General features: G+C 32.3%; 2 protein-coding genes across 2 annotated transcripts; both read left to right on the forward strand.

The window, feature by feature from the left end:
* Positions 1-9,573: 9,573 nt before the first annotated feature.
* Positions 9,574-10,866, forward strand: LOC122591216. The gene is made up of 3 exons (XM_043763444.1): positions 9,574-9,994; positions 10,080-10,141; positions 10,336-10,866. The coding sequence occupies exons 1-3, from the start codon at positions 9,574-9,576 to the stop codon at positions 10,864-10,866; spliced, it is 1,014 nt and encodes a 337-aa protein (XP_043619379.1).
* A 1,078-nt stretch (positions 10,867-11,944) lies between these two features.
* On the forward strand, positions 11,945-14,586 carry LOC122603060 (cytochrome P450 CYP72A219-like). The gene is made up of 5 exons (XM_043775675.1): positions 11,945-12,226; positions 12,696-12,916; positions 13,040-13,284; positions 13,429-13,813; positions 14,012-14,586. The coding sequence occupies exons 1-5, from the start codon at positions 11,956-11,958 to the stop codon at positions 14,438-14,440; spliced, it is 1,551 nt and encodes a 516-aa protein (XP_043631610.1). The 5' UTR covers positions 11,945-11,955; the 3' UTR covers positions 14,441-14,586.
* The last annotated feature ends 6,343 nt before the right edge of the window (positions 14,587-20,929 follow it).

Genomic DNA, 20,929 nt, shown 5'->3' on the forward strand with positions numbered 1-20,929 from the left:
CAGTTTCTGGGAGCACAGACGCAACGCACGGTTGACCGTGCTTGCGGCCGCAATTCTTCTGTTCTCGAACTAAATTTTTCCGAGCATCATCCAACTTTTTTAAGGTATGAAACTTTTAGGATATGTCTATTATAACATATTAAGGTGTTCCAATTTGTTAGGTTTCGAATGAACATTTTGAGTTTCACACATTATTTTGGTCTAAAAGTTTTCTAAGTATTGAAGTGGTCAAACAAAGTCAACTTGTAAAAATAAAAATGATCGAGTCGAGTTTAGTCGTTTCAAAATTTTAAGGTTAAAATCTTAACAACATATTATTATTAATTTTTTATGTACGTTGGTAAAAAATTTAACGTTAAATTCCTAACAACATAAGTACGTAACATCCAATGTCTTCTTATACGAGTATTGGGTCTTGATGAGATGTAAATAGTCGTACTTTATGAAAATAGAAAGACTGCTTGCAGATTAAATCTATGTTCTTAATAACATTTTAGTTTTTATATTTTATGTTGATCTTATACTATCTGGTTTACAATTCACATGCTTGAGTAGAACAAATGTGTGCGACTCCAGCCTCCAAAAATTTTAATGCAGTATTATGCCGTTCATTCACTACGTGGGCAGGCCCAAATAAAACCTATTTAGTTAGACATAAATCCCAAGCCCAACGAAAACCACAAAAGCCATTACTGTAGTTTGCACGTAAATTCATACATTTGTTTTTATTAATATTTACGAGATACGTTGTCCCGAGAGACATTATATTTATTGTTTTTCGTACTATGTAAAAATTATTACATGTTTTTAGAAATATTATATAGCTCAAAACCTGAGTTGATATTGATTTTTTAATGAGCAAGCAATTATAAATTAGAAAAAATCGACAGTATAATTTTATAACAATATAATATATTATATAGATTCTAAAAGATAATAAGTATGAAAGTAGAATATTTAAAATAAAAAAACAAATTAACAATACAAACATAATTAAAGCTAATTTCTTAAATCATTGAAAATAGAAAGTGAAACAAAAATAATTCATAATAATAAAACATCAACCAAAATAACAATGAAACTAATAAGTATTGCAAACAAATTTTTCGGAGATGGTTAGGTATATATATTCCAAACATACACCATACTGTTATGTGTATATATACTGTGTAATAGTTCACTTGTAATAAGATGAGATAATCTTAAAAATGTTACAAGCTTAAAAAATGATAATATGCAATTAAAATAAGTGATCTTTTGTAAACAAACTGGAAGCAATTTGAAAGATCAAAACATAATTTGTAATTAAAAATATAAGATGGGTCCAAAAGAAAATGAAGTGGCCAATTAAGAAAATGAAAACGGGTCTAAAGAAATAAAATGGCCCGTTACTATTTTTTGCACGCATTTCCATACTTTTGTTATTAATTAATATATATTAATTAATGTATGAATATTGGATTCCATGTGTGCCACGATATTACTTGTATTGATTTGGTTATTTGGAATCATTACCACAAATTAGTCAATTCTACATACTTTATTCTACATAATTTTGAAAAATGCCTAAAATATTATTGGATCGTTCACACTTATAAATGTGTACAAAATGTCTATATCAATAAGTGCATACAAATTTAAAAGTTTCATATTTAAAAGTGTAAAAAAAATTGTTCACACTAATAAGTGTATACAAACTACAAGTTTATATTTTATGCACTTATAGAAAAAGTATGATGTATAGTAGATCAGTTACCATTATAAACACAGAATATAAATTGAACAATAGTAATCAAGAAAAAAACAAAGATCGGTAATATTATTTTACAAAAAAAAATAATACAGTACTAATCGTAAACGTTGTGAGACAGTCGAACGTGTCTCTACCCCTGCTTCCATGTTACTAGCAGCATATACACTGTCCAAGTTTATTCTTTCCACAACAACCGTTCCTGCAACGACTCGAGCCTGGTGCTGGTCCACTCGGTCTAGGTCTAGGCGATCCACCTTTTCCACCTCCACTTCCACACCCAGCTACATCTCCTTGTTTTGATGAATTGCAATCGGTAGCTGACATATCAACTTCAAATTATCAATATATATAATTTTTTGTGTCAAAAAGGTAAAACATTCGTTACATTAGGTGTAGGTAGTGATGGGTAATATTTAGGTAGTGTAGTAGAGTAACATCCAACCGCTTATTTTTTCTAATCCGGAAGGCCCTTTAATAACACTCGCTTTAGGCCCCCCGCTAGATTGAGACGCCCCTGCAAGTGTTTTAACTATTATTATCAAAATTTACTAAAGGGGTTGTTTGGTTCTAAATAGGTATGGAAATATTATTGAATGAAATTAATATTTCCCATGTCAACTTAAAAGTTAAAATAACATGGACGAAATTTTAAATTCTTTTCCTCCAAATTCCTATACATTCTGGGAAGAGGGGCATCAAATGATCAGTTTGGTTCTCATAATTTATGTTAATTTTGTGGAATAGTATTTAAAACTTTATATGTTACATGGAAAAATAATTCAAATTCTAATCTAACAAATTCTTATACATTTTGGAAATCAGACAACCTTAAGTCATAAATTTCATGATAAAATAAATACGAACCTAGTTGACGTGCAAGGTTGTATGGTCTTCGTGCATCAACCATTGTAATAAGCTCAACGGAAGAGCCGACAATGATGAGAATAATGAGAGCAAAGGCAAGTCTTCCTCCTTTTAAGCTTGAGGCCATAGTAATTTTAGGAATGAACAATTGTGTGTGTTTTCGTTTAAAATAATTTCTACTTATTATAACATGAATGTATTATATAGAGACGCGGTACTTTGAAAATATAGACTCGAAATATATAGTTAAGGTCAACCGGAATAGGGAGGAATTAAAAGCTATAAAGTCATATATTGGGGTAGTTAGCCTGCCACCCAAAACATCCTTAATTCTTTATGTTCTCACTTCTCAGTCTTTTTTGGGTTTCTTTCTTTTAGCAATTTTGTCTTTATGGCGTAATCCACTGCCCGTGTTTTATGCATATCAACTTTATTTACTTTCTTTAAGAAAGTGACTTGTTGTAATTGTAATAAGAAAATTTAAAATGTATATATAAAAAATCTACACGGGGGCTTACGCATAGGACGAAGTAGAGGACCGGCCGAAGTCCCATTTTTTAGGGGCCCGACTTTTTAATTTTTTTTTATGTATATCAAACACTCCGGTGAGAACACTCTTAAAATAAGAACGGTGAGAACACCTTAAAAGCATCATTTTGATGCATTAAAAGTCCATAAAACTAACATAGTGCAAAACTAAGTATCATTATTTAAGTGATTAACAATACATTCATCCGTCAAAATCGAAATAATCATGTTTTTTGTTTTGTGCATCCATCTTGGATGCATATTCATCAAAATGATGCATCCAACAAAATACGTGATTTTTTTGATTTTGATGAATCAATGTGTTGTTAAACACTTAAATAATGATAATTAGTTATGCATTATGTCAGTTTTATGGACTTTTAATGCATCAAAATGATGATTTTAAGGTGTTCTCACCATTATTATTTTAAAACTGTTCTTATTTGTTTGTCCCCCTGTGTGTGTATATATATATATATGTTGTTAGCCAAGACCATTACAAATTTTAACAATTATTCAAAAATTAAACAATAGTACTTAAAAAAAAATGCTCAAGTAACAGATTCATATAACATTTATCATCGTTTTAATATCTTAGTCTATATAACTATAATTGTTGCATCTATCCTCTGGCCCTTTTTTTTCTTGGCCGATGTTCATAAATCCTCAGAGACGGCACTGAAAATCTATATATATATCTTTTATATTTTAGGTTTATTTTTTTAAATATTATGATAAATGTAAAACTATTTGATATATCTTAATTACAGCCCACAAAACTTTATCTAACAAAACCTTAATATAAAAAGTATCTTAGTCGTCTAGAATTCAAAAACATTTTTAACTAATGCATTACATTACAAAACATATTTTGTACCTAGCTGCTATAGTAATAAGTCACCTTCCGTTTCAATGATGTCTTATTCTGACTTTTGAAATCTCTTTTTCACAACTTTAATTGTAAATTTTTTGTTTATGCGTGACGCAAAATATATGTCTATATTGAGTTTTAGATGTATTTTTCACTAATATTAATTTCATCATGTTGTATATATATTATATAAAATATGTGGTTACAATCAAAATTTAAAAAATTATAAAAAGAAAAAAAGACTTAATAAGTGTTAAAATGTGCAACTTAATTGATAATTAACTTAAGATGTTGATTGTTGTAGGATTATTGGTGTTATCTATATGGAAGCTAAGGACTAGAAGTGTACAAGACAGAAGTCAAAGCTGGAGGGACCGGTTGTGCATATAAGTGAAATGATGAAGGATGAAGCCTATACATTCTCTGTCAATATATACGCAGCTTTTCCAATTCTAGGGTTCTTAACATTCCCTAGCTGCTGCCATATTCTGACAGTTATCACTGTTGTGTCTTCCTTCCAAGGTTGCGGAAGTCGCTAATCGTTTCCAGGTCGGTAAACAAGCGAGTGGTGAGTACTCGGGTGTATGCGGCGAGTACTCGGGGTCAAAGTGGCCAATTCGGAGAGTACTCGGAGTAATCAGCCTACTCGACACCCTACCCTGTAGCGAGTACTCAGAGAGTACTCGGCTCCACTCGGTGAGTTTTACAACAGTGCTTCCTTCTCATTTCCAATGTAACCGTTAGTAGCTATTAGGGTTTGTTCAAAATATGAAAACTATTGGTGTTATCTATATGTTGATTGTTGTAGGACTATTGATGTTATGTAATAGGTTGTGATCGTCATTGGGGTTGATATTGCGCCCATCAATCTTTGAAGATTATAGTTGCTTGTCTCAGGTGAGTTTCGTAGCCCCTACTATATGTTGTATGTTTTGGGGGTGGAAAGATACTCGCTATGTGTTCATGTGATATATGTCATAGATTTAGCTTATGTTAATTCTACATGTATACGTTTTTGTGTTAGAACATGTCATAGGTAGACATGTAACGTGATTGATAACTATGTGGATGTAGTTGAACGTATAAGATCGTTGTAGCCTATACAAGGATGATCTCCTGATGTGGTATATGATATTGATGTGAATATGTTCGAATCAAGGTTTGTGTGATCATTTAATGATCCAATCAAGGTTTCAAGGTTTTGTGATCGTTTATCGATCCAAATTATGTGATCATTTAATGATCCAAATCAATGTTTCAATGTTATATGTTCATTATGATTGTTATGTACGTTTTATGATCGTTATGTTCGTTATAACCAAATGAAGGTTATATGTTCGTTGTGATCGTTATGTTTCGTTATGCTTGTTATATATGATCGTTTGGTTATTTAACCAAGGTTACAAGTTCGTTATATGATTGTTTGTTTAATGAATCAAGGTTATATGTTATATAGTTGTTTATTGATCGAATCAAGGTTATATGTTCGTTATATGATCAATTTATGATCAAATCAAGGTTTCAAGATTACATGATCATTTATTGATCAAATCAAGGTTATGAGATTGTTTATTGATCCCATCAAGGTTATATGATTGTTTGTTTAATGAATCAAGGTTATATGTTCGTTATATAATCGTTTATTGATCGAATCAATGTTATATGTTCGTTATATGATCATTTTATGATCAAATCAAGGTTTCAAGGTTATATGATCATTTATTGACCAAGTCAAGGTTATGTGATCATTTATTGATCCCATCAAGGTTATATGATCGTTTTATGTTCGTATCAAGGTTATATGATCATTTATGTTCGATATTGTACATTGTTGATCGTATGAAGATGTTATGTGATCCTACGAACTCACCAACCTAGTGTTGACGTTTTTGAGTGTCTTTTCAGGTATAAGAGAAATCGCTTCCAAGCTAGGAGTTGATGCCTATAGATTGACCTAAGGATCTTTTGATTGCATTCTAGATCTTTAGACTCTGGCACGATGTCTCGGTTTGTTTCCCTTTTATGTGATTTGTATATTGTATTTTGACTCGTGTATGGCACCTTGTAGTCTTGTATGAACATCATATAGTTTCTCTTAGTAATATCCATTTACAAGCTCGTTTCAGTTGCATCTCACGTTTCCAACATTAGTGCGGTGTGACAATATACTCGTTTCATATCTCATGTGAGTCGTGTGTATGTATATATGGATATATGTATCTAAATTCAAAAGATGCATATCGTTTGATGATTCATGGGCGTCATGGGTTGTATGCGCTCGTCTTTCACTCGAATGGGCCTAGTGGGCCAAATTATGTTCATCATTTGTATAAACGGGTCAAATGGATTACATGTGCTCGTCTTTCAATCGAATGGGCCTATTGGGCTTTCATACTCATTTCATATCACATGTGAGTCGTGTGTATGTATATATGGACTACGATGTATTTGATGTTATGCGTACTTTTTAGGACTATTATTGTGATATATTATGATATGTTATGCGAACTTTTTAGGAACTATGATGATGTGTGTATTATGTAATATTTTATGTTTTAATGGCTAAGAACTATGACGATGTGTGTATTATGTAATATTTTATGTTTTAATAGCTAGGAACTATAATGATGTGTGTATTATGTAATATTTTGTATTTTAATGGCCTGTCTAATATGTGTTTGATTTATTATTTATGGTTGTGTTTTTGTGTTTGGAAAATAATTGTGTTAACAAGTTATTTCCCATAGGTGAAAATGTGAAATGCGACAAAATTCATTTAAGGTATACATTCATAATATCAAACGTATCAGTTAATACAGAGGATTATCAGGAGGTTAATACCTTATACCTTGAGATTAGAAATAATTTTTAATATTAATATATCAAGTAATTTATAATTATTAAATTTTTTTTAAAAAACTTATAATAAGCTGTGTATCATCCATACGTTCATATCAACGATTTCGTACATTATTAAAAAGATTAGAGTGGAAAAACTAAATTTTGATTTCACCGTATTTATTAGCTTATACAATGTTATTATAACTTTCGTTATAAAAATTATAATAAGGTTTTCAAACTAATTAAAAACTCCGTTTTACAAAATATGGATAATACAAGACACCTATTGATAGAGAATTAAATGGAGTTAAAAGGGGTGACGGTTGTGTTACACTTTTAGTATATTAAGGATGGATAATACAAAATCTTAACAAAGATGGATGGTAATTGATAATTCCCTGAAAATACAGATGAACTCTATGTATTTCACTCATTTATATATAAAAAATTACTTACCTCTTGTTTTTATACGAAACTCCCCGTTTTAAGTCATATACACCATTTTGTTGATTATGACGTGTCATTTTCTGACATGTCAGTGCAAAAATTCAGACTTTTTTGCACATTGTTTTACTTCATACGGGGCGTTTTCATCACCAAAACAGGGAAAACTACATAAAACGGGTCGTATAAGCGATGTGTAAATGAACGGTTGCCGATTTTATTTATCAATATACTTGCAATATTATTTTTAAAATTTTTTTATTATCTATATTTGTCGTTTACAGTTCTATCTTATGCAGAAAACAAATATGTTTGCTCGCAATTTTCTAGAAAATGTAGTGGACATGAGGTTCAACTATCTCGACGTGTCCGTCTCCACACATGTTTACGTCCCTCGGTTTATCATCGACATTCTGTCACTTCGTTATGAAGTATTGTGATGTAAGGTTTTCTTAAATTGCAATCATATCCTTGAACTTTCAACATTGCACTACCAAAAACCCAAATCTTTGCTTAAATTTTTACTCGCATCCTTAAATGTTTTTAAGACTCAAATTCCACAATACATTATTTTACTTTTTATATTGTTATATAAAAATTATAAATTCTTATCAAAAAAGTTATAAAAAAGAAAATATACGAAATGACTATTCTACCCTTAATAAATTTAATGTACACCATCAATGCATTATCTTTTAATAAATTTATATTAACCATCTGGATTAATTATTTTTACATCAATCACCACCATCACCACCAATAGTTGTGACCATTATCACCCGTCACTGACATCACTAAGCCACAATTGCAGCCACCACCGTTATTTTTACCCGTATCCTTAAATGTTCTTAATACTCAAATTCCACAAAACATTATTTTACTTTTTATAATTTTATATAAAAATTATAAATTCTTATCAAAAAAGTTATAAAAAAGAAAATATACGAAATGACTATTCTACCCTTAATAAATTAATGTACACCATCAATGCGTTATCTTTTAATAAATCTATATTAACCATTTGGATCAATTATTTTTACATCAATCACCACCAATAGTTGTGACCATTACCACCCGTCACTGACATCACTAAATCGCAGTTGCAGCCACCACCGTTACATTGCGTGGGTACCATGCCAGTTCAATAAAATATTTGTTTATTCAATCCTTTTCACTTTACTTTTCATAGTTTTTGGTTTATGTTTTTAAATAAAATAATTATATTTTAATTTTGAGTTATATAATTTTTGCTTTTTTAAATTATATTTATATGTTTTATTTTCTTGATTACATGTCATGTCTGCATAAAACTTTGGGATTAGTATTTCAAAATATATATAACTTTACACGATTTGTCATAATTGTATCGAACTTCAATGTTGTGCAATGTATGTATTGAACTTTCAAATCTTGTATATTGTATGTATCCGATCAATCAAAATCTTACAAGTAGCAACTTCTATGGTTGCCACATATACACATATACATACAATGCACAAGATTTGAAAGTTCATTATATACAATGCATATAAATGAATATTCATACACACTATGACAATTCATGTAAAGTTATTTACATTCTAAAATACTAATCTCTAAAACTTTATAACAAGACACTAATTTAAATCATTGTTATTGAAATGTTATTATTTGTAATAGTATAAATATTATCATATGTCATATTAGTATATGCATGACATATAATAAGACATCGTATATATCAATGTCATTAAAATGTCTCAGTTTTTGTTGAGGGTTTTGCTAAACGAAGTTCTAGAGGCTTTCGTTAAAGTGCATTAATTAGTTGTACATTTATCATAAATTCAGAGGTGAGTTTTTAATATAGAAATGTACAATCTTTTTATGCACGTTAAGTGAAGCCCTAAAAGTTTTGTTTAGCATTTTCCTTTTGTTAATACAATTACCTACTTTTATGCGCAGAGAAAATCTTGTAGTAACACGCAGGTTTATATTCCTTAAGGGGGACGGAGTGGGGTGTCGAAACCGGCGGTAACACCGCCGCCACCACTGAGTTTATGGATGAACGGCATGGGCAACAAGTATAATAGTCGTTGGTGATAAATGGAGAGAGAAAGAAGGAGGAGTGGGGGAGGTGGGGTCCAGGTGGGTCAAAGTAGCCGTTTGGCATATAAAAAAAACCCCTTTTTCCATATTTTATCTATATATACATATACATCTATCAAAACTCAAACAAAACCTTTTCACCTAAAACATAAATCTCTTCAAACCTAAAACCTTTTCACCAAAAAAAATGTCTTCAAGTTCTTCCGATGAACTTATCATTCCCCCTCCGTTTCCCAAATTATCTACCGGTAGTACATTTGATTTTTTTCAAAACGCGATCAAAGAAATAGAAGAACTTGAAGACCCGGGAAGCTCTCGTGAAAGCCGAACCTATATCGATTGCGAGAGAGAAGCTGCGCATAGCAAACTCATGCGCGACTACTTCGGCGAAAATCCAAAGTTTGGGGAGCGTTGGTTTCGCCATCGCTATCGTACGAGCCAACGTTTGTTTTTGAAGATTGTTGCCGACATTGAAGCTACTTTCCCGTATTTTCGAGATGGAGTAGACGCGAGGGGAAGAAAAAGTTTCTCGCCGATTAAAAAATGCACGTCGGCAATTAAACTACTTTCAACGGGTGAACCGGCAGACAACTATGATGATTATCTATGTATGGCCGAAAGAACAAGTCGGTAATGTCTCGAGTATTTTTGTGACGCGGTCATTCATTTGTACAAGCGGGAGTATTTGCGCAGGCCGACATCCCACGACGTCGCCTAGCTGTACAATGCGCATGAGGCGCGACACCATCTGGCAGGTATGCTCGGTAGCCTTGATTATACGCATGTTGTATGGAGGAATTGTCCTAGGGGTGAGAAAGGGCAATACACACGAGGGGATCACAAAGTGCCGACTATCATGATTGAAGCTGTTGCGTCACAAGATTTATGAATTTGGCATTCGTTTTTTGGTCCTCCCGGATCAAACAACAACATTAATGTGTCGAATCAGTCGCCATTGTATGATACTACTAGAAATGGAACGAATCTGAACACGTCATTCACTTTTCGCGGCCGCTTGTACAGACGTGGGTATTTGCTTACTGATGGAATATATCCTAAGTGGTCTACGTTTGTAAAAGCGTATCTGCATCCAGTTGATCCAAAGGAAGTGAAATTCAAGCGAGTGCAGGAGGCGGCGAGAAAAGATGTAGAACGGGCTTTTGGGGTGCTTAAGGGAAAATGGAAGATTTTGGAACGTCCAATCCGGATTATGGATAAGGAAAAGATAGGGAAAGTCGTCGAAACATGTTGTATATTGCATAACATGATTATAAAGGACGACGGGAGGGCTATCTTACCGGTTCATATAATGGATCCACCGGTGCCTGCAGCTTACGATCCTAGAGTTCTACGGGAGTTACATGACGAAAACGTCCATCATCGTCTTCGATATGATTTAACGGAGCATGTATCGACGTTGGATTTGGCATACCTCGATGACCCAGCAGCTCAACCACCACCGATCGAGGATTTGATTTAGTATTATGTAGTTTATTTAGTTTTTAAAAAAATGTTGCATCGTATTTTTCTTTTTCTAGTTTATGTAATGTTATGTTTTTTTAATATTAAATAAAATGTTATGTATTATTGTTAAATTGTTTAAGTTAAAATAAAAAGGAAAAAGAAAAATAATAATTTGGGAGGATTGAAAATTTATCGGCCCAGTAAAAGAGTTAGGAGGGTTGGTTGAGAGGGTTGGAAGGTTAAATTGAGTTGTAAGGATTTTATTGGTGAAATTTGAGAGGTATCATAAATTCATTCATCCCGACCCTGCCCCCCTTATTAGTAGTAAATGCAAGTAAAAGCAATGCAAAGTTTTCGTTCCAAGTAGTATTTAAGTCTACTCTTTAAACATTTAGCGAGTACTGAGTACATTTACATTCTTGAATATGACATCGAATTGAATTAAGGGGGTTTTGGTATGATGGAATGGAAAGGGGAGAAAGGAAATGGGAAAGACTTCCCTTGTTTGTTTGCGACAAAGAAAAAGAAAGAGAATGAGAAAGGAGAAAGGGAAATCAAATTCCATTCTCTTCATTCTCTACAAATTGTAGAGAATTCATTCTCTACAAATTGTAGAGAATGAGTGAGAATGGAAGAAAAAAAAATTTTTTTTTTTGAAGATGTTATATGTAATAAATGTATTATTATTTAAAATTTTATTTTTTATATATATTCATTCTCTGTGGGTACCAAACAACGGAATCCATTCTCTTTCCAAATATTCATTCTCTTTCTCACTATTTCCATTCTCTATTACATTTTCATTCTCTATGATTTTCTCCTACCAAACACCCCTTAAGTGATTTTGGTTTATTTCATTGTACATGTCCAATAATGATTAGGAAGAGAGCACGCACTAAAACTGTAGGAAAAAAAATGATATATTATCTATATTGTCAACATATAAAATGTCATTGTGATCCATTCACTATATGTACATATACAAGGGCTTTCTCATAACTAACTCAAAAGTATAGGGAAGTGAAATGAACATTATCTATCAATAAATATCTTAAAATCTCCTGCCCTTTCTTGTAGTCACAAGCTGTACGGACTTATCTTCAAGATGGAAGTAAGTGGAGTAGTATTGTGGGTAATTGTGTTGGTATTGGTATGGTATGTATTGAGGTTCTTGAATTGGGTGTGGTTTAGACCAAAGAAGATGGAGAAGCGTCTAAGAGCACAAGGCCTCAAAGGAAGCTCATATAAGTTGTTGTTTGGTGACTTGAAAGAGGTGGTGAACATGCTAAAAGATGCCAAATCGAAACCTATAAATCTTAGTGACAATATAGTTCCTCGGGTAGTACCTTTCGACTATAAATCCCTCAATACCTATGGTACGTATAGTATTTTGCATTTATTTTTATTTTTTTCTTTTCCACCTATGTTCCTTTTTCTTAGTTTAAGTAGTCTAGTCTCCTTATTTGTTTTCTATATATATATATATATATATATATTAATATGACACTTCCAAACTAGTTACCAATTGTTTAGTTTAATTACAAGACTATTGAATATAATATAGCAAAGAAATTTTTGTAACCTATGACTGGCCACAAGCCCATAGCTAAATGTTTGTTCCATCTATGACAACAAAAACTAAATTATGTTTTGCTTGTCCTAAAAGTCTAAAACTGAGTAAATAACTAATTAAATACTACTATAGCCCTCGAATTACATGGAGTACGTGCCGATTTTTTTATCGCAATATATAGTTTGAGTAAGTGTACCAATATTAACTATTGTTGATTATAATCGTTCCAAAAGATAGAAATATGTTGTTTAATACTTTAATAAAATGTATAGGCAAAATTTGTTTCACATGGTTGGGGCCGAGACCTTTGGTGCATATAAGTGAACCTACTATGATAAAGGAAATCCTGGCTAAGAATTACGAATTTCAAAAGATGAGGGGAGGAAATCCACTAGCAAGATTGCTAGGGACTGGGCTAGCAGACGCCGAGACCGATCGTTGGGCTAAACATAGAAAGTTGATTAATCCTGCATTTCATGTTGAGAAGCTTAAGGTACACTTATGTTCTGCATATATATGTGGAATATGGATACCCTATATATATGTACGAGTATTATTCTGCTAGAACTCACAAATTATATAACTTGAATTTTTTTTTTAATTTATTGTTTCGTAGCATATGGTTCCTGCAATTTATATGAGTTGTGCGGAACTGGTCAACAAATGGGAAGAAATGTTACCTAAGGAAAGCTCATGTGAAATAGATGTGTGGCCTTATTTACAAAGGTTATCCGCCGATGTAGTTTCACGTACTGCATTTGGTAGTAGCTTTGAGGAAGGAAGAAAAATTTTCGAACTACAACGAGAACTTGCAGAGTTGGTCATACAAGCTTTACAATCAATCTACATTCCGGGTTCTAGGTGATCAGACATCTCCAAACATAACCTTTTTTTTGGAATCTTTTGATGAACTTCCGTTAAATGGAAAAACTTCATATGTTTGGTTACTTATGCGGTTTCTTGTATATAGTAGTTAATGATACTGATTGAAACATACTTTTGCAGTTTTTTGCCAACAAAAAAGAATAAGAGGATGAAGGAAATTGACACACAAGTGCAAGCTTCTATAAGGAGTATCATCAACAAACGAACTATTGCAATGAAAGAGGGTCATAATAGCAACGATGACTTGTTAGGCATACTTTTGGAATCCAATAACAAAGAAATTAAACTACAGGGGAATATAAGTTTTGGGTTAAGTATCAATGAAGTTATCGAAGAGTGTAAGCTTTTCTACTTTGCAGGCCAAGAAACCACCGGAAATTTGCTTGTTTGGACTTTGATCTTGTTAGCTCAACACACAAATTGGCAAGCACGTGCTAGAGATGAAGTTTCACAAATTTTTGGGGATAAGAAGCCAGATATCGATGGTTTGAATCGTTTAAAGATTGTAAGTCTATTCATACTTCAAGTATTCTATATTTTTTTTTTTTGAACGAGTTATTATTTAGTAATTAACAGTTAGCATTCGAGACACCACAGTGACATCCAATTGGGCAGACTTTAAGTATTCTATTGATTGTAGTTTTCTTTTCCTTTTTTTTTTTCTTCTAATAATTAAATTTTAAGTACTCATAATGTTTTGCAGGTTAACATGATACTCAATGAGGTTCTTAGACTTTATCCTCCGGTCGTAGCACTAGGAAGAATGGCACATCAAGACACCAAATTAGGGGACATCACGATACCAGCCGGATCTTTTATTCAATTGCAAACTTTGCTTTTGCACCATGATCGTGATATATGGGGTGATGATGCACACGAGTTCAAGCCCGAAAGATTTTCTGAAGGCGTGTCAAAGGTGATGACCAAAGGGCAAACATCATACCTTCCCTTCGGTGGGGGGCCACGTATATGCATTGGACAAAATTTTGCTTTGGTGGAAGCAAAAATGGCACTCACAATGATCTTACAACACTTTGAGTTTGAACTCTCGCCATCATATTCACATGGTCCTCATACCATCGTCACTCTTCAACCTCAGTTTGGCGCTCACTTAAATATGCGTAGAGTTTGATGGATTTTGACATTTCAGTATATGTGTCTACATATATGTAGTAGCACTATATATAAGCCTAAATATATATGTCTTGCATACTGTGTAACTATGTAAGGTTTTCCAATAATTCAGAGCTACTCAACATCTTAATATTTTCACTATCATTCCCCAATCCCCACTTAATTAGTTTTTCACTTGCATACTTAAATGCAGGGCGACCCAATAGTAGTGGTAGACTGGTAAACTAAGCAATGACTTTGGGTCCCCAAAAAGTTAAGGCCTCAGTTTTTATTTAGTATGCTGTTTTAAAGACTTTTGGATTAAACAGTCCTCACAGTTAAATGTTCATAAGTTACTAAATTAGTAAATTTATGTGAGAACTAATTAGTCCACCTGATTTTGTAGCTATTATATATCATATCACTTGGTATCTAACTCAACTCTTTTTGCGTTTATTGCCATGTATTTACATCTCTAAATAGGAGTGAAATGCACAATAGATAGACTAATGAATTGATCATATATATTGGTATTTGTATGTTAGTATATATCTTTAGTACATAACCGATAAAGATTTAATAGAGCACAAACTAAGCAGATATTAAAGTCACAGTCACTTAAAGATATGTAAGAAAAATGATTTATCATGTGTACTTCACAAGTTGTAACTTTTAAAGTTCAGCGATATTCTTAATTTACTGAGCGGTCGGATGTTCTTAAATAACTTGGATGGCATGTTTTGTTCAGTCGTTTACATATCATATGATATTGTCAACATAATTTGGTCACTTGCTCAAATGTGAATTGTGGATATTGTGATCCAGGCAGTCACTCTAGTGCATCAGCACTTCCATGAAGAATGATTATAAGCATTGAGATGGAGTCTCTTAACTCTTAAACTTCAGGTACATTTAATTGACCAATTAACCCTTATATCATAACACGTAATTTATATGAATAATTAGTATATGCTAAATGCAATCGATTTAACAATGATCTTAGTGCTCTGTCTATTCTTCTGTTGATCTCTTCTATGTTTTCTAATGTAATAAACTAAAACGAAAGGAGACCTATAATTTTTAACGAGCATGGTACCCGCGCAATGCGGCGGCGAGCCGGTGATAACGGTGGAGTGATGGCGGCGATGGATGATGATGGTGGTGACACCATTAATTGGTGTAGGTAAATGTATTTGATTTAAAGAGGGTAGTAGAGATATTTTATAATATAATGTACTAATGGTGTAATTTAATATTAAGGGTTGATGGTTATTTAATTCTTTAAGAGTATTTTGGTCAACTCGCATGTCTCATTTTTATAAACTTTCAACATGAACTTATAATTTTAATATAATAGTATAGCTATAGAAGTATAGATAGAAGTTAATACTTTAATTCATTATATTGTTTTTAATATTTACTTAATATCGTATTTTACCAAAAGAAGTTATTATTTACTTTATTATCTATTTTTAAATGTTAAGTGTAAAATCATTTTAAAAAATTCTTTCCTTATTTTATTCATTCATGTACCAAGAGTCCAAGACCCAAGTATTAATATTAACGTAAGCTTCTTTTCCATTTTCAGAACCAATTGTCTTACCCATGGGCTCATGGTCATGTTGTTTTTCTTTCATCTGATACTGGTAATGAGGCCCAATTAATCTATAAAGATAACTTCTGGCTCCTGCCCAAGATTAGGACTGGTGCCGTGAAAGCCCATTTGAACGGAGTCATATACTCATATATATGAAAGGTAGGCTTTAACCCTCACCTTAAACCAAACTTTAGCCAAGTAAGGACATTTAATAAACAAATGTTCATGTGAATCTAGCTACATGTCACATAAAGAACACGAAACTGCATTACTCGAACCATTGATATCTGCATTGCTACAACTGATCCTGAGTTTTAAGTTTTTGTTTAACTAACTATAGAATGAATGCATGCTTGGGGATATGATACGAATGCCACACATGGATAACAAGCTATACCATGAGATAGTGGTAGCCCTGAGAATTTTAACACCCTGGCCGAGCAAAGAAAAATATGCCTCTAACTTTAGCCGAATTCAAATATATAAACATTTTTTTTATATAAATGATAACTAGCATTATAACAAAAAATTATATATGCATAATAAGATCATAATTTTAAAATTGCATACCATAGTAGTTATTTTTTATCCGATGATCTATGAAGCTCTCCTGGCATTTTTCAGAGCAAATTAGTTAATTAGCTTTTCACAATTTATGTTCTTTAAGATTTCGTTCTCAATAGCTATCATGACCAATCCACTAAGTCTTTCTTGAGACATTGTTGATCGTAAATAAGATTTCAATAACTTAAACTTAGAAAAACTGATTTCTGCATATGCAACTATGATTGGAATAGTCAATAATATTTTGCATGCAATGGTTACATTTGGAAAATAACCAAGCGCTTTCGAACGCTTTAAAACATCTATAGGGTTGTGAAGTTCATCAATTTGTGACGTGTCAAATAACTTCAACTCCATATAAAGTTCATGAGCTTCGATATCCGATCTTTCTTCAAACATGAGTGCATTTTCAAGAAGGTGGCATGACAACTTAAGCTCTTTATCTTCAATTTCCCTCAAGTTATGTGGAAAAAAAAAAACTAAACAATTTTTTATACTCTTTGAATTGCTCAAATCTTGTCTCAAGTGAGGAACGAACTTGATTAACAATGTATAAGAAATAACTGACTCTAAAGTTCTCTTCGGGTGTAAATGAAGTTTCTTGGCTACTTGAACTCTCATCAAACTATTTTTTCCTTTGAATCACACGCTTTTGTGGAAATATCGGATCAATACCTAATTCACTAGCAATCTCCTTTGCGTCTTCAATCGCTTTTGAATACCCCGTTTGTCTATAATCCTTGAAATATTGAATCAACGTGTTTATTTCTCTAATAGCAACATCGAGATGCATATCCTTCAATTATTGTAACTTCTTGCTCACAATATTCACCTCCTTTAACATATAATATATATATATAAAAAATATAAAATATTTATGCCCTCTCAAAATTTATGTCTCGGCCGGGAATCGGGTTTGCACACCCTCTAGGCCTCTACTGCCATGGGACAGATTCCGCTCCTGGTCTAAGATCTTCTCAAGCGATATATACACTACACTGAAAACTCCTTTAAAATGCCATTTTTCCCCATATCTATATATATAATAAAACAAATGAACATGGATGAATTTATCATTAAATGTTTCATGAATGATTGGTCAAATATTCGGCAGGCGATATATGGGGGAGGTTGAGATGTAAAGAGTCACTGATCGCTGAAATTATACGACAAACCCCTCTTGTTTTAGGCATCCTACCCAAAAACGCTTTGGTTAAATTATCCAGATAAATAAGCTGTTTTCATGTTTTTTTCTAAAGTAGAAAGAAATATAATCTTCGTCATTAGAATGAGTGATGATCGATCAGACCCTTAACGTCAGAGCTAAATGTGTTGACCTCACAAAGCATCTTTCAAATCATTTTATTTTATTCAAAATATTAGAAAAATGTGCTTAGGATACCCTAGGTCTGATGAAAGGTACCAATTTTGGTTTTATATTTTTATCTTTGTAGTATTCGCGTATTGAAAAGTTAAATAATACGAGTACTTTTCGATATCCAAGATTTTGATATTAGAATTCGATCATAACCATATTTAGGTTGTATGTATATAGTACCGAGCATAATATTCGCGCAATGCGGCAGCGAGTCGGCGATAACGGTGGTGTCGACAACTCGACATCTATTGGTGTAGGTAAAAGTATTTGATTTAAATGGCTTAGTAGAGATATTTTATAATATAATGAACTAATGATGTAATTTAATATTAAGGGTTGATGGTGATTTAATTTATTTAAGGTATTTTGATCAATTCCCATGTCCCGTTAATGTAAACTTTTAACATAGAGGTTATAATTTTTATATAGTAGTATAGATAAATTAGTGACGCAGTTAAAATGCAATATTTTACAAAGTCTATGAAAATAAATTAATTTAGTACCTACTGTGGAGTCTTGGATTCGCTGACCAGACTTGCTCGATGATGTGTGTCGTCAGCGAGTCCAGTGACTCTCTTCAGCGGGTTGTATGCTGCCCAAATGTTTGTCATGGCGGGAAGAATTAAAACCAGATGAAAACAAAAGTCACATGGTGGTTCTTCCAACTGTAATTTGCCTTGTATGGCTAAGGTACAGTTGGGACCAATTCAAGGGTTCTCTCTTTCATACCCGATTTGGTAAAGAAGACAAAGGCTCTTGCTTGCAAGTACTTCGAGCCAATGGAACGTCGACAACCACCATCAAGTCACTATCTTTGTAAGGTTGTGTTGCCCTAATTCTCCTCTATAAAAGGCAACACAACCGCAACATAAAAAAGTGTGTTTGTCACCTCAAAAGTGTGTGTCACTTGCAATTGTTTAAGTTTTTGGTGTGTCTAGACTTAGCAATTACTTTATTCATTTGTATTCTTGTAATTCAAGTTTGTAATATCGACCATGTATTCATCGTTTAATCAATGATACATATGATTATACTTGCATAGATTTATTACATTTGAACTTGTCATTGTTCTTGTTGTTTACCTTCTTATTTACTATTTTGTCTAGCTTAATTATAACATAAGTTGTGCATTCGTAGACTGTCACCTACCCAGTCATTATTAACGAAATTAAATGGTTCATGAATGACTGGTCAAATATTCGGCAAACGATGTATTGAAAAAGTTGAGATGTAACGACAAACCCCTCTTGTTTTAAGCGTCCTACCAAAAATGTTTTGATTAAATTATCCAGATAAATAAGTTGTTTTCATGTTTTTTTTCTAAAATAGAAAAAAATCTTCGTCATCTATACTTATATACTTCTATATTACTATATAAAGATTATATACTTTTGTTGAAAAGTTAGAAAAAGGAGAGATGCAAAATGATCATTATACCCTTAATGAATTAACTTACACCATTGGTCCTTTATTTTTTAAAATATCTCACTACCCCTTTAGATCAATTACATCTACATCAATTACATTTACATCAACCTACATCATTCGACATCACCACCACCACCACCACCAATAGTCGCGCCATCACCACCTGTTGCCGACACCACCAGACCACCGTAACCATCACCGCCGCATTGCACGGGTACCGTGCTAGTTACAATGAGTGAGGATCGATCAGACCCTTAACTTCAGAGCTAAAGGTGTTTACGACACAAAACAACTTTTGAAATCATTTTATTTTTTATTCAAAATATTTGAAACATGCGCTCAAGATACCGATTTTGTTTTGATATCTATATTTAATACGAGTAGTTTCAATTCCGATATCCAAGATTTTGAAATTAGAATTCGATCATAACCATATTCAAGGATAGGGTTTATTCCAAAAAAAGGTAACCTATTTACACGAAATTCCTATTAAAAGTAACCTATTTTGTTTTCGTCTATTTAAAGGATCCTATTTTCAAAAAATTCCTAATAAAGGGTATATCGTTAGTTTTTGACAGACGAAGCTCGTTAAGTGCCACGTCACCGATGTCACATCAGCAGTTTTGATGACGTGGCACTTGACTTTGATTGGCCTAATTTCGATATATATATATATATATATATATATATATATAAGTGTTATACTTTGCAAATTGTAGTACAATAAACACAGGTTCGCCATTGTCATTATTAGTTTATACATATTGATGAAATTGTTTGCTGTAGTCATTGCACAAGGCACATGTTACATAATTTCTCTATTATAGAATTTTTTGAAATCAATTGTACTCATAATGTGATATTATTAAGAAAGATAATTAAGAATTAAAATATAAACATACTTGTGATTCTATACTCGACATTCAAGTATATGTATTTGATCATGATGCGGACCCATAACACGAATAAGTTTATTTTCAATCACTTGTCATGTGATAATGATATAACAATTATGATTGTTTTCATATTCTTTGATAACAATTAAGACTCTTGATTTAATTGACAATTGTAACTTCAAAAAATTAAATATAAATACTTTTTGTAACTTTTTATAAAAACTAACAAAAAAATCTTTTCAAGTTGATGGCTAAAAATAAATATAAATTAAGTATTCAGAGCTAAAAAGTGTAAATTATTGATAGAAAACAAAAAAAGTGTAAATTAATGAAATTTTTTCTACAAATTAATATAAATATTAATATTTAGATAATGATTATTAGGATTTTTAAATTATAGTTAATCTAAATGATGACATAAGCGAGAGTCAATTTAATGAAATTAAGGAATTTGATTGGTTAATAAATCATTAGTTCAACTGTTTAATTATTAGGCTAGAAAGTTTTTGGACCCTTGGAAAGATGTGGGCTACTTACGTGCAGTTGAGCAGCCTCCAGAGGCCCATCACTTGCACTGCCTTATGGCTATATATCTCATTATAATCTTTGTTATCACCTATTCACATTTTTTGTTTTAAGTTTCTT

The sequence above is a fragment of the Erigeron canadensis genome, chromosome 1 (genome assembly GCF_010389155.1).
Source record: "Erigeron canadensis isolate Cc75 chromosome 1, C_canadensis_v1, whole genome shotgun sequence".
Lineage (NCBI taxonomy): Eukaryota > Viridiplantae > Streptophyta > Magnoliopsida > Asterales > Asteraceae > Erigeron > Erigeron canadensis.

Excerpts from the sequence above, each read along its gene's own strand:
- LOC122591216 (XM_043763444.1), top strand. The coding sequence starts at position 9,574 with ATGTCTTCAAGTTCTTCCGATGAACTTATCATTCCCCCTCCGTTTCCC. Across the intron at positions 9,995-10,079 it reads CAACTATGATGATTATCTAT|GCCGACATCCCACGACGTCG; the intron begins GTATGGCCGAAA and ends GTATTTGCGCAG. Across the intron at positions 10,142-10,335 it reads GGCGCGACACCATCTGGCAG|TCGCCATTGTATGATACTAC; the intron begins GTATGCTCGGTA and ends GTGTCGAATCAG.
- LOC122603060 (XM_043775675.1), top strand. The coding sequence starts at position 11,956 with ATGGAAGTAAGTGGAGTAGTATTGTGGGTAATTGTGTTGGTATTGGTA. Across the intron at positions 12,227-12,695 it reads TAAATCCCTCAATACCTATG|GCAAAATTTGTTTCACATGG; the intron begins GTACGTATAGTA and ends TAAAATGTATAG. Across the intron at positions 13,814-14,011 it reads GTTTGAATCGTTTAAAGATT|GTTAACATGATACTCAATGA; the intron begins GTAAGTCTATTC and ends AATGTTTTGCAG.